Below are 14,545 nucleotides of genomic sequence, written 5' to 3' on the forward strand. Positions count from 1 at the left end.
CATCAGTATTGTGGAATCCACCATTTCATTGCCCTAAAATGTACACACAGCAAGATATGACCGGTTCTGAAACCAGGTGAATAGCCTGTTTTCTGTGTGTACATATAAACAGCTTTTGTTTGTACTGCAAATACATTCTTTATTCAATCCAAACTTAGAGGAATTGACAAAGGAGTTGGTTATAGTGAACACAATACCAATATTCACCAAAAACTTGCTCTGTTGATCAGAAGGAGCTTCCACCAACTCAAGGTGCATCTGAATCAATTATTAAAATATAACATTACAAATCCAAAACAAATTTGAACTAAAGGTGGTTGTGAATTGTGTAGCAATTGAGTAGTTATATTGTAATAGTTTTCCGAACAGCTGACATATTGGACATTGCAGAACATTTGCACCGTAGCATGTGATAATTGCTACAGTGATGCAAGCGTTTGATAGAGTAATCAGACTTTGAATGGTCTTTGATTTTATTAAATATGAAATATTAATTAGAACTCTCATTTTTTAAGAGAATCCATACAGTGTGGAAACAGGCCCTTCGGCCCAACAAGTCCACACCAATTCTCCAAAGAGTAACCCACCCCCCATATTTACCCCTGATTAATGCACCTAACCTAGGCATCCCTGAACACTATGGGCAATTAAGCATGGCCAATTCATCTAACCTGCACATCTTTGGATTGTGGGAGGAAACCGAAGCACCCAGAGGAAAATCATGCAGACACAGGGAGAATGTCTGTCTGGAATTGCACAGCCACCCAAGGGCGGAATCTAACCCAGGTCCCTGGCACTGTGAGGCAACAGTGCTAACCACTGAGCCACCATGCCTTATTGTATCCCGCCATCTGAATTTGATGATTCACTTTGCAAAAGGAATGGGACATCCAGACATTAATGTACATCTAGGAAGTAATTATATAGTCAGCCAAGGATGAAGTCCTGGTTTGTTTCAGGAGCAATGAAGGAAATTAACAAGCAGGATCTCAAATGCAGTAATCTCTACTTGCTAATGAATGTAGAAGCAGAAGATGTGTGATTGAAAGCCAGACTTTTCTCAAGCAAAGGGAAGAAATAGGCATTCTTAACAATGCTTCCAGGAATGATAGAGATGGAAGAATAAAGAGGGGGTTTTGTTTTAAGTTACTGTTACATCACAGGAAAAGAATGATGTATTTGAGGGTTTAAAGACAGATTTGGAATTGAGAAACATTAGAAGGAACTATTAAGCGGCAACCTGCAACCTACAAACAGATCCCACCACTAGGGATATCTTTCCCTCCCCACCCCTATCGGCATTCTGGAGAAACCACTCTGTCCATGACTCCCTTGTCAGATCCATGCCTCCACCAACCCACCCCCAACCCCTAGCACCTTCGTCTACCACCAAAGTAATTGCAAAACCTGCGACCGCTCACCTCCATCCAAGAATCTTTCCACATCCTACAGAAGTTTACCTGTACTTCACACATGATATCTACTGTATCCATTGCACTCAATGTGGTCTCCTCTACGCCAGGGAGACAGGATGCCAATTTGCAGATTGTTTCAGAAAACATCTCTGGGATACCCACAACGCACCCCACTGTCCCACAGCTGAACTCTTTAACTCTCCCTCCCACTCCACCAAGGACATGCAGGTCCTGGGCCTCCTCCATCACCAAACCCTAACCATCCAATGCCTGGAAGAAGAACGCCTCATCTTCCGCTTTGGGACCCTGCAACCACACGGAATTAATGTGCATTTCACCAGTTTCCTCATTTCCCCTCCCCCAACCTTATCCGAGTCCCAGGCCTCCAACTTGGCACTGCCCCCTTGACCAGTCCTACCTGCCCATCTTCCTTCCCACCTATCTGCTCTACCCTCCCCTCTGACCTATCACTTCCACCCCCACCTTCATCTACTTATCACATTCCCAGCTATCTTTCCCCCAGCCCCACCCTCCTCCCATTTATCTCTCATGCCCCCTGGCCCAAATGCCTCATTCCTGATAAATAGCTTATACCCGAAACGTTGACTCTCCTGCTCCCTAGATGCTCTCTGACCTGCTGTGCTTTTCCAGCACCAGAGTCTCGGCTCCTGTGGTCAAAGGATTGAGTAATAAAGGCAAGCATGCAAAACACCTTCTTAACCACCCTGTCTACACGTGACACAATTTTCAAAGGCCTCTGTACCTGAACCCTTGGGCTCTCTGTTCTACAACACTCAAAGGTGCCTTCTATTATTTCCATAAGTCCAACCCTTGTTTGCTTTACCAAAATACAATGCTTTATATTTATCCAAATTAAACTCTATCTGCCACTCCTCGGCCCAATGACCCAATTATTCAAGATCTCTTTGTAATCTTAGATAACCTTCTTCACTGTCCACTATTCCACCAATTCTGGTGTCATTCGCAATCTTACTAACCATGCCTCCTGTCTTCTCATCAAAATTGTTTATATAAATGCCAAACAAAAGTGGATTCAGCACTGATCCCTGTGGAACACTGCTGGTCATAGGCCTCCAGTCCAAAAAAACAACCCGCCACCACCATCCTCTGTCTTGTATTGTCAAGCCAATTTTAAATCCAAATCGCAAGCTCATCCTGAATCTCATGTGATCTAACTTTACTAACTAGTCTATCGTGCAGAACCTTGTCAATGGCTTTACTGAAGTCCATGTAAACAATGCCTATGGTTCTGCCCTCATCAGTCGTCTTGGTTGCTTCCTCAAAAAATTCAAACAAGTTTGTGAGACACGATTTCCCTCACACAAAACCATGCTGACTATCCCTAGTCATTCTTTGCCACTCCAAATGCATATAAGTCCTATCTTTCAGAATCACCAACAACTTACCCACCACTGATGTCAGACTCACCAATCTATTGTCCCCAAATTTCTCCTTACAGCCTTTCTTAAATAAAGACAGAACATTAGCCATCCTCCAATCCCCAGGCACCTCACCTATAGTTATGAATGATATAAATACTTCTGCTAGGGACCCCACAATTTCTTCCCTAACTTTCCACAAAGCCCTGGGATACAGTTAATCAGGTCCAGGAGATTTATCCACCTTTGTATTTTCTAAGACCTCCGGCACTTCCTCTTCTGTAATGTGAGCTGTTTTCAAAACATCAATAAACATTAGACACATTATCACAAATGTAAGAAGGACATTCAATGCTCAAGCTTCTTGGATAACTAAAGATATAGAAATGAAAATGAAACAGGAATAGGATGCTAATGGTAACTAGGAGAAAGTGAGGACTGGAGATGCTGGAGGTCAGAGTCGAAGAGTGTGGTGCTGGAAAAGCACAGCCAGTCATGCAGCATCCGAGGAGCAGGAGAGTTGACATTTCAAGCATAAGCTCTTCATCAGGTTGATGAAGAGCTTATGCTCGAAATGTCAACTCTCCTGCTCCTCGGATGATGCCTGACTGGCTGTGCTTTTCCAGCACCATATTCTTGGACTGCTAATGGTAAGTGTTGAGTTCATAATTTGGGAGTGAACAAAGCTGGATACAAAAATTACAAAGAACTGCAGAAGAACACAAGGGACAAAGACAGCATGGGAATAGATTAGCAGGGAAATATAAAATGGAACCCAAAAATCTTATATGAATACATAAATAGCAAAAAGGCAATCAAAGCAAGGGATAATTGATTATGAACCAAAAAAGGCCTTGCTGTAAAAGTAGAGGCACTAATTCAGTTCTCTGCATGTTCCAATAATGTAGAAGAGGATGCTATTGATGTCACAGTAAAGGAGGAAACAGATAATACAACTTTAAGAGGCCGTGGAAACACATAAACCTGGGGATGCATGTGCGTTTTCTTTAAAAGTGGTGGGACAAGCTGAAGAAACATCCAGAATTCTTGGTTTTATAAACAGAGGCGTGGAATGCAAAAACAAAAGTTATGCCTAACCTTTGTAAAATATATGTTGGATGCATTGATAGAGTAAGGAAGGAAAGGTTATTGTTAACCAAAGAGAAAAAAAGGTAATTAGTAAATGAACCAGAGGGCAGATAGAATATTTTATGCAACAAGTTGTCTTAGGCTGTAAAATATAGTCTGTGGAGTTGAGGGAAGTAGATCAAATAATATATTTCAAAAATAAATCAGCTAACACTAAAAAGGAAAAAAAAGATTCAAGCTTGTGAAGAAAGAGTAGGGAATTGTGACTAATTGTATAGCTGTTTCAAAGATCAGGCACAGGCTTGATAGACCCAATGATCCTGTTCTGCCCCATTTCATTCCAAGATTGTTAGGTTCAAAATAAAGACTCCACTAGTGGTTTCATTGGAATTCCATGATTTGTTGGTCATACTGCGAATTAAACAACCTGTTTTTGTTTCCATTTGAATGTACCTAACTCCATCCAAAATTGATTGGAAAAGGTTATTGGGAACAGGGGTGACAAAACAGGATATCAAAAGACCTGCTGTAAGACTTAAAGGAAACTTCCTTTACAAATCTGTAAAAAAAGAAAGTGAATTTCATGGTTAAAGCAGGAACACATCGAATTTATAGAAGATCACATTTTATAGTTAAGGTAATCCTAGGGTAATACTTCACGTCAAACCAGTCAATGTGATAAGTAAATATGAATTAAGGTTATTTAAATATGGATTTATAATCTTTTTTTTAAATTACTCCTCAATAAACAGAATAAGTTAATTAAGTGTACACCTCTAACACACATTGAAAAAAGTATTTTACTCCTCAATAAACGGAATAGTATGACAATTTGTAGAAATAAGAACATCAAGTTTATTCAAATCTAATCCGATGCTGTACTGAGAACATTATGACACTGTACAGTTGAATTCCAACGGTCCTTCTCACTCTTGAATTTATTTTTCTAGTATATAATCTCCAAAATAGGGATAACAATAAGTATTTCCACATAAGACACTCCAGCTAAGACACTGGTGCAGATTTCAACTGTGCCGCTAAGTCACCCACAATCATTATTTGGAACGAAATCACCTTCCTGCTGTTGCTGGTACAAAATCCTAGAACTTCCTTCCTTACAGCTTTAGAACACTACCCCACATAATCTACAAGTTCAAGTGGTTCACCACCACCTACTCAAAGATAGATAGGACTGAACAATTTATGAGCAAACATTTCAAAAATGATTGATTTCAAATCAGAAACCTTTACATCTCACTCATTATTTTCATCGAAGTCAATGGAAATAAAAATATAGAAAAGTTGACGTCATCACTTCCACATTAAATCACACAAAGTCAAAATTAACGATGGAGGCAAATAATTTCCACCAAGAAAAGATGATGGCCAATGCATGAACCAAGTGGGAAAGACAACTTTTTGTTCTTCCCCCTCACTCTCAGTTTTCTTTGCTGCTATCCTGAATGCAGTACCTTGACATTACACATTGTTATAAATACCTGCATTCCTTTAATCTCACACCGATGTGACAACTATTCAGTTCTGAAGTTGACCTGCTACAATCCATTTGTTTTCTGATCATGAGGGATAGAATAGGCAAGCTGAATCATGTTTTCATTTCCTCCATTTCTAGTAGGAATCAGTGCACATAAATTAATATCCTGTTGTTCTATTGCCTCCCTTAAACTGGGAATATTAAGATTAATCGCAGCACCCACCAACATCACCATCGGTCAAATCAAATCTGAAACATCACCGCATCAATTAAGAGTGCTAATATACATAATCCAAAACAGCTAACTCATTTCCGAATACTGTTTTACTGTTAATACAGTTGAGAAATCTTACCGTACCATAATAACATCGGCAATCTTTTCCTGGAGTGAAAAAAGTTCCTACAGCACGAGAATGTTTGATATCTGCATTAAGAGCCAGCAGCTCCTTAATGAGGTCAATATTCTGATTCACCACCGCAATATGCAGAGCTGTTTCACCTGAAGATAGATAATTTATTCCAGTTATTGCAAACTAAAGCATGCCATCTCGTAACAAGTGCAGAGTGTATTCTTCTAATGTTGAGAGGGCTAGAGATGTACAACAGCAGAGATGGACTGCTTATGCTGTATAAGGCTCAAGTCAGATTACATTTGGACTATTGTCAGCAGTTTTGGGCCCTGTATCTAAGGAAGGATGTGCTGGCATTGGAGGGGGCCCAGAGGAGCTTTACAAGAATGATTCCAGGTATGAAAGGCTTGTCATATGAGGAGTGGTTGAGGACTCTGGGTCTTTAGTCAATGGAGTTTAGAACAATGAAGGGAGATTTGACTGAAACTTACAGCACACTGAGAAGCCAGGATGGAGTGGATGTAGAGAAGATGTTTTCATTAGTATGAGAGGGAACACTGCTCATCTCAGGCTTAAATGGGCAACATCTTACTTCAATATTATACCTTCTTGTCCTGGACTCTTCCCACCAAGGGAAACAACCTTTCTGTATCTATCATGTCAAGTTCCCAAATAATGTTTTATGTTTCAAACATTGTTGATTGTAATTCAAACCCAGCTGGTTCACCAATGTCCTTTGGAGAAGGAAATCTACCTACCTTACCTGGTCTGGCCCACACATGATCCCAGCCCTATAAAATGTGGTTGATTCTTAACTGCCCCCAGACAACTTAATGGGCAGAGGTGGTGATACCTGTATCCCACAAAATAATAGAAACCTGACCTTCTCCCATGGAGTATTATGTATAGTTCTGGTCGTCAATTATAGGAAGGATGTGGAAGTTTTGGAAAGAGTCAGGAGGAGATTTACTCGGGTGTTGCTTGGTATGGAGGGAAGGTCTTATGAGGAAAGGCTGAGGCACTTGAGGCTGCTTTAATTGGAGAGAAGAAGGCTGAGGGACAACTTAATTGAGACATAAAAGAAATCAGAGGATTAGATAGATTGGACAGCGAGAGCCTTTTTCCTCGGATGGTAATGGCTAGCACGAGGGGGCATGGCTTTAAATTGAGGGGTGATAGATATAGGACAGATGTCAGAGGTAGTTTCTTTACTCAGAGAGTAGTCAGGGTGTGGAACGCCCTGCCTGCAATATTAGTAGACTTGTCAATTTTAAGGGAATTTAAATGGTCATTAGATTAATATATGGATAAAATGTAATCGTGTATGTAAGGTGGGCTTCAGATTGGTTTCACAGTTCGGCGTAACATCAAGGGCCAAAAGGCCTTGACTGCGCTGTCATGTTCTATGTTCTATGAGGTTGAACTTTGAGGGTCCACTACCTAATCCTGACTGTCACTCCCACAACCATTTAATGGTTTCTGTCCCCTCCCCAGTCCTTACTGTCCTTTCCTGAAGTCAGATTCCTAGAATTCAATATTCTGCCTCTTCTCCCTCGACTTTGAGACTGTTTACCTCTTTTAAGATGTGATTTTTTTTTAGACTTTTTTTTAACAAATTGCTTAACCCATTAATTCTTCTTCTGTCTTAGTGGATGACAGTTCTTATATCATTACCATAGCACTTCCTTCTCAAGCTTCAGTCCTGATGCAGTGCATTTGTGTAACAGGTAAACTAGATGGCAATATCAATAGGGCGAGGACACGAGGGACAGCCTCAGAGTGAAGGAATGACCCTTTAAAACTGAGGAGGAGGAGGGTGGTGTATCATTGCTGCAGAGGGCTGCAGATGCTAAGTCATTGAGTTGTGAGGCCACTGTGTACTATGTACAGTTCCTGTTACCCTGCATTAAGAAGGATATTATTAAATTGGAAAAGGTGCAGAAGAGATTTGCAAGCATGTTATCAGAGCTAGAAGGTTTGAATTACAAAGGAGAAACTGGAGCATAGGAGGTTGATTGGTGACCTTATAGAGGTTCATAAAATCATGAGGGGCATAGAAAAGGTGAACACCAGAGGTCTTTTCCCTTGAGTTGGAGAGTTCAAAACTAGAGGGCACAATTTTAAGGAAAAAGGAGAAAAATTTAAAAGAATGATTTAAGGGGACCTGACATACAATTTTTTCCCACACATAGGGTGGTTCCTATATGGAATGAACTGCCAGAGGAAGTGGAGATGCAGGTACAATTACAACATTTAAAAGATATTTGGATAGTTACATGAATAGGAAAGGTTTAGAGGGATGTAGGCCACATGCAGGCAAATGAAACTAGTTTAGTTTGGGAAACATGGTTGGCATAGATGAGTTGGACCAAAGGGCCTGTTTCTGTACTGTATAACTTCATGACTTGATCCATCATTTTCACTACACGAATTAATAATTTGCAAAAAAAAAACAATTAAATAATGTGAATGCCTTTCTGCTATAGAAAATTATTTGAGCTAATATTATGGGCTGAATTTTCAATGGCCTATGAATACAGGACTACAGATGGGTCAAAGGTGGAGAAGCCCAAAAAAGACAGAAAGACACCCTTTTGGACCAACTCCATGATATCTTCCTGCTTCCAAGATTTTATAAAGGAGTTTGAATAATGGGGGGAAATGCTTCGCATCCCCTAGACCAGTAACAAGTTGGACCCCCCGGTGCTTATTTGAGGGCACTCTGTTAACTGCATTTCCATTGGTACCTATCACATTTGCTCTTCTAAGAAGCACTGACACCCTCACAGCAGCAGATCAGGTAGAATTAGAGGCAGAGACTTCATCCAATGTGGAAAAACTTCAGTCTTAACATAACTTTTCTTTTCCTTTCATGGCATGAAGGTATCTCTGGCAATGCCAGCAATCATGCCTATCCTAATCACCTTTGAAGTAATTGGCTTGCAAAACCATTTCAGAGGACGGTTAAGATTCATCCATATTGCTGTGTTTCTGGAACCTCATGTAGGCCAGACGGTGTTAGGACAGCAGTTTTGCTTGCTTAAATGATATCAATGAACCAGATGGACTTTACAATGATTGATGGTCAATATTAGCAAGACCAGCTTTTAATTCAGGATTTATTCATTGAATTTAAATTCCATCAGCTGCAGTGGTTGGATTTGAACCCGAGCATTAGTCTTAGCCCATGGATTTACTTGTCTAGTGATATTACTATGATGTCACCTCCTCCCTATTTGTAACTGTCTGCAATACTGTAGTAGATTATCCCCCTCATGTCCAATCTCTTCCACTCTTCACCATTTACCTCTTTTGTGATCAGCAAACAGTAATAGAGATGCATTTGTACTCCCCTTCATAATTTAGCAACATCACGTCTGATGGTGGGGTTGGTAATCTTTCACTGTCGATTACCCTCTGACTAACCTTCCAGACTTTATAGCCTTCCCTACATCAACACTGGACAGGACTCCCAAAGGTAACTACGTAACTGATCACATCCTCCAAAAATTTCTCTGTTGCTCACATTTCTCAGTTCCCTGACCTGTATTTAATCCTGAAGGAAGAATCAAAACCCAGGAATGACAATCCTACCCTATATCAACAAGCACTTCTGTGTATTCACTGTAACAAGAACTTTGAACTAGTAATGCAAAGTTGGAAGTCTTCATGGCACAGATTTAAAAACTTGTGAAAATGCACACATTAATTTGGTTTCAAAATATTAATGGTTTTAATTACTGATAACACATTATTCATAATTCAGATGTCAAAATAAATATATACAGCCCAATAAAATGTCTTGAAAAGTCCTTTATTTACTGAACATACAAATATCTTTAGAGAAACAACCAAAGAAATACAAATCTTTTATTCAAGTTTGGCCTTAAGATAGGCTTTTATTTTACAGCAATTTTCTTGCTCATGAATAATTACTCTATCTAAGGTCACATTATCATGATATAATTTCTGAAAAAACTTGGATGATAATATGATACTTCACAGTGCATTTCTCTAGGGTTAAACTTAACTCCAACTGATAGGGAATTGATTATTATTCACTCTTAGGGTCTTCATAAAATGAATTGAATAGGGCACCCAGTTCCTGATAGTACTAGTTACACAATATAAAGCTGCCCCAGTTGTAACTGAATTGGCAAAGTCAGTCAGAAACATCACAAGGATTATTGTGATTGGAATTTGAAATATCCTATACTCCTCTCATCTTCTATACTTGGGCACAAAATTTAGGAAATGTCACCGTCCTGACTGCTGGGCTATACCTGATCTTGGTGTTCTTGAAGTTTATGTAAGAAATCATTCACTTTCCTATTCCTAATAAAGTTATTTCAGTACAGAAAACTGTCTCAAAGTATTTCATGGTTTAGGACCCAAGCAAGACATGGAGGAAACTACAGGAGATGACTGAGGCAAATTTGAAGGAGTAGACTTTAAGGAGCTTTGGAAGATGAGGATGAATGAAATCAAATAAAGGGATTTCAAACAGAGTGGTGGAGGGTCATGACACAGCTGACAAATCAGTAAGGGAAAAACATGGTCGATCAGGAATAGATGAACAATGAATAAATGGAAGGATACAGGATATATGCAGGGAGGTTCAAAGCCATGGAGGGATTTGGAGATGAAGATTTTGAAATCAGTACACATAGTGATGGGGAACCTGTTTAAGCTGGGAATGATAGGGATGACAGATGCATAGGACATTATTTTGGATCGAGCAAAGATGGTAATATTCCAGTTACACTGGAAACTATGGTGTGGCAGTGGGTGTTGGTTGTGGAAGTGGAGTTGGGAGGGCAATAAAGAGGAGATTGGAGAAGTTAACATATCCAAATGAGCGAAATTACAATATCACTCTTTTGGATATGGAATTTGAAGCTTAACTGGAGATTAAACAGGACATCAAAGATTCCTGTTAGAGATTGAACAGTCACCCAGGAAGAAGGCAAGAATCAAATGCTAAGGTGATAAAGTTAAAAGGAGAAACAAGAGTGGTTGACTGGTAATGTCAATGACACAGAGATGAAGAAAACGAAATACACAGTCACAAATCAACTGACCATCATTTATAATTAGTATTCCATTGTCCTAATGCTGTAACCAAATATGGGATGTTGTGTTTGGCCCCCACAGCCACTTAATGCTTGTCAGACTGTTAATTCAATTAAAGTGACTTTCCGGCCCGACTGGGGAGGAAGTCCTTTCTCCGGCAACTGTTGACCATTTAACTCACCAGCGCCACCTGGAATGATCCTGAGGGAAGCAACCTGTAATGGATCCAGACTTCAAGGTACATCCAGAGTTTTGGTCGAACCTCTGAGGAAAGCAAGTTGGGTGAAGGGCTGGGATGGATAGGGCAAAGAGTGGAGGACGCAAAGTGGGATAATAATGACCTATTACAGAAACTTACAAAAGAACAGGAATTCAGAGTGGTTGACAAAGACAGAGGAAGAAGAAAGAAAGTGACCTTTGTTTGTAAAAGTAACATTTTCCTCCTAGACCATTATCACTAAAACTTCATACAGAATCTGATGCTGTGCACATTTGGCTTTTCGCCCTTGACAACATTGATACAATATGGTCACTGTTACTTTTCTGCACCATATAGTAGGTGAGTATACACTGACTAAGCTGAACTTCTAATAAGGAAAAGTATTTGAAGTTAAATAAAACCACAGTGTCCATTTTACAAATGACTTTCTGATAGATGGGTATATCTTGTTCTGATATTTTAATCAAAGATTACAGCCACTTACCCTTGTACATCTCGCAGTCAATTGGTTCATCAATTAAGAATGGAAAGGCATTGAGCAATATAATTGCAGCTTCCTTACTGTTATATAATGCTGCAACATGTAACACAGTTTCTCCAACAGCACCTATAATATAACAAGGTAAGATTTAAAAGCATAGATATACATCCATCACAGTATAAAACAGGAAAGATAACTAGCACAGTCTTTGGAAAAGTATGATTTTGCTTTCCTATTGCCTGAATAAAACTATTTATTCCTGTTAGTCCTCTCTTCTGTAAGTACTAGGAACAATAACAAATTTACAAGGCTCCTCCATTATATAGGAACATATAAAATTGTTAAGAAAATTTGTGTCATCGGTCTGTTCCTAGTGTTCTATCAGGTTTGCATGGGCATGGATAATGGGGTGTTTAAATCACTAAAGCTTACATTACAGAAGGAGGGCATTCAACTCATTGTACCTGTGCTCATTTTTAATGACAATGATCGAAAACAAATATCAGTGTCTTGCTCTCTCACCATAGCTTGGAATCTTCCTCTACTTCAATCGTGTAAATACTTTAGAAGTTGCAATAATTGCCACTTTAATCACTCAAGTTATATTGCCCTTGACTATGGAGGTATTTATGTGCTTTCACATTTTCAGGGAATAGTGCACCTAAACTTTTAGGTCTGTCTGGCCATCCATATAATGATGGGGAGGTGCTGGTGTTGGACTGGGGTTGACAAAGTTAAAAATCACAGAACGCCAATTATGGTCCAACAGGTTTATTTAGAAGTATTGGCTTTCAGAGCGCTGTTCGTAGCTCCTTCAGCTCCCTGATGAAACAGCAGCAGTCTGAAAGCTAGTACTTTCAAATAAACCTGTTGGACTACAACTTGGTGTTGTGTGAGTTTTAACTTCATCCATACAATGTCATTCTATTTAGCCAAATTTCCATTTCATGTTTTTGCCTCCCACAAAATATATGACAACATTTTATGTATATAAAGCACTGTGATTCCATTCCACTAATCCACTTAATGCCAAATCCTCCACCTTTGTGTTGTCAGCAAACGTCAAGATTGCCATCTTCACATCCAAGTTTATTTTCAACTTCAACTATGAGCAACAGCCACTTAACTCCAAATCTATCTTTCTTATCTTTCAACCAGTTTTCTATTTATTCCATTATATTTCATCCAATAACATGTACCTATATTTTTATAACAAGTTTATAAGCCACCTACTTATTCTGAAAATCCATTCACACTAGATGTTTCATTTGATTTGCTAATCTGTCACTTCCTCAAAATGCTCCAATGTTGTGAAACATTAACTGTAAAAATCAATGCAAAATCAGATTTTTTAACATTCACAAATAGACTTTCACCTTGTCCTATCCTCTTCCATCTCTTTACATTTAATCTGCTTATAAGAGTTCTATAGTCTTTAGATCACCTGCTTTATTGGTTTGTCTTTCTCCTATTTTCTTTCAAACTTTCCAACTTTCTTCTTCCCTTCCCCATGTTTGATATATTCCAAAAATTATTTGATATTTTAAATTCTGTTTAGTTTTAATCAATTCATCCATGGAATTCTAAATCTTGATGCAATCTCCTTTCACCTTCTAGAGACATATTAAAAAATACCTGCTGCTTATTTGTCAGTTTGCTATGTTTTTTCTCGAGTTAATTTGGGAGATTTGTTTGTTTCTGTCACAGGACCATATATTTCTCCATTTCAACAATGTTTCCTTTCAATCTTCATTAGCCTTTTCTAGCCTTGCATCAAGCCTCTTTAATTCTTGCCCTTTCTTTCTCATTTTTTTTCAATACTATATTTCAGGAAATAAATTACATTGCTTGTTGGACTAGAGTTATACTGATCTGTGAAGAAGTCATGGGTGCATTTACAATAAAAACTTTCCTCACTGTAGCTATTCCTTTTTTTTGGCTAGTTAAGTTCACATGTAAGAAATACAGGGCAATAATATACATGTCAATTGCCTGCAAATTCATCCTTCAGTGGAAATTAAACAATCTAGTGAAGTGTACTTGCCAGCATAGCAAAAGTTGCAGATTTTCCCTTTTAATTTCTCATCTTCATCCATATGGACAATGAACAAACATCCAAATTCTGAGCAATAGCAGCCCACTTGAGCCAGCTCCTCCATTCAATAAGATCATGGCTGACCTGATTGCTGCACACTTCCACCAATCACTGATGAACGTTTATCTCATTGCCTGTCAGGAATCTACCCAGCTCTGCCTTAAAAATATTTAAAGAATCTGCTTCCATATCTTCTGAGGAACAGAGTTCCAAAGTTTCTCAACACTCAATGAGAAACACTTCTCAGCTGTCTCAAATAGGTGACTCTTTATTTTTAAATTGTGACCTTTGTGTGGAAACATCCCAGAAACATAGGATGCAGGAGCAGGAATAGGCCAGTCAGCCCTTTGAACCTACTCCACTATTCAATATGATCATGGCTGATCATCCAACTCAGTGCCTTGTTCCCACTTTCTCCTCATACTCTTTGATCCCGCTAGCATGACAAACTACATCTAATCCCTTCAATCATTTTCTGTGGCAGAGAATTCCACACACCTTTCTACATCCAATTTGAGGATAGCACATTTTGCAACTATCACTTTGGTTTCTTACTTTTTGTCATTTACATATTGCACATTTGCAACTATCACTTTGGTTCCATACTTTTTGTCATTTACATAAATGATTTGGATGCGAGCATAAGAGGTACAGTAAGTAAGTTTGAAGATGACACTAAAATTGGAGATGTAGTGGACAGCGAAGGGGGTTACCTCAGATTACAACAGGATCTGGAACAGATGGGCCAATGGGCTGAGAAGTGGCAGGTGGAGTTTAATTCAGATAAATGCAAGGTGCTGCATTTTGGGAAAGCAAATCTTAGCAGGACTTATACACTTAATGGTAAGGTCCTAGGGAGTGTTGCTGAACAAAGAGACCTTGGAGTGCAGGTTCATAGCTCCTTGAAAGTGGAGACGCAGGCAGATA

At 39.1% G+C, this 14,545-nt stretch overlaps 1 protein-coding gene across 1 annotated transcript in view; it reads right to left on the reverse strand.

The window, feature by feature from the left end:
• The window catches only part of LOC122555904 (transient receptor potential cation channel subfamily V member 6-like), a 124,432-nt gene that overhangs the window by 49,488 nt on the left and 60,399 nt on the right, over positions 1 to 14,545 (reverse strand). The window contains exons 2-3 of the mRNA XM_043702170.1: positions 11,527 to 11,649; positions 5,758 to 5,898 (exon numbers count right to left, since the gene is read on the reverse strand). Of these exons, the coding sequence (XP_043558105.1) occupies positions 5,758 to 5,898; positions 11,527 to 11,536 (151 nt within the window). The 5' untranslated portion in view covers positions 11,537 to 11,649. The remainder of the gene's footprint in view (positions 1 to 5,757; positions 5,899 to 11,526; positions 11,650 to 14,545) is intronic.

The sequence above is a fragment of the Chiloscyllium plagiosum genome, chromosome 13 (assembly GCF_004010195.1).
Source record: "Chiloscyllium plagiosum isolate BGI_BamShark_2017 chromosome 13, ASM401019v2, whole genome shotgun sequence".
Classification (NCBI taxonomy): domain Eukaryota; kingdom Metazoa; phylum Chordata; class Chondrichthyes; order Orectolobiformes; family Hemiscylliidae; genus Chiloscyllium; species Chiloscyllium plagiosum.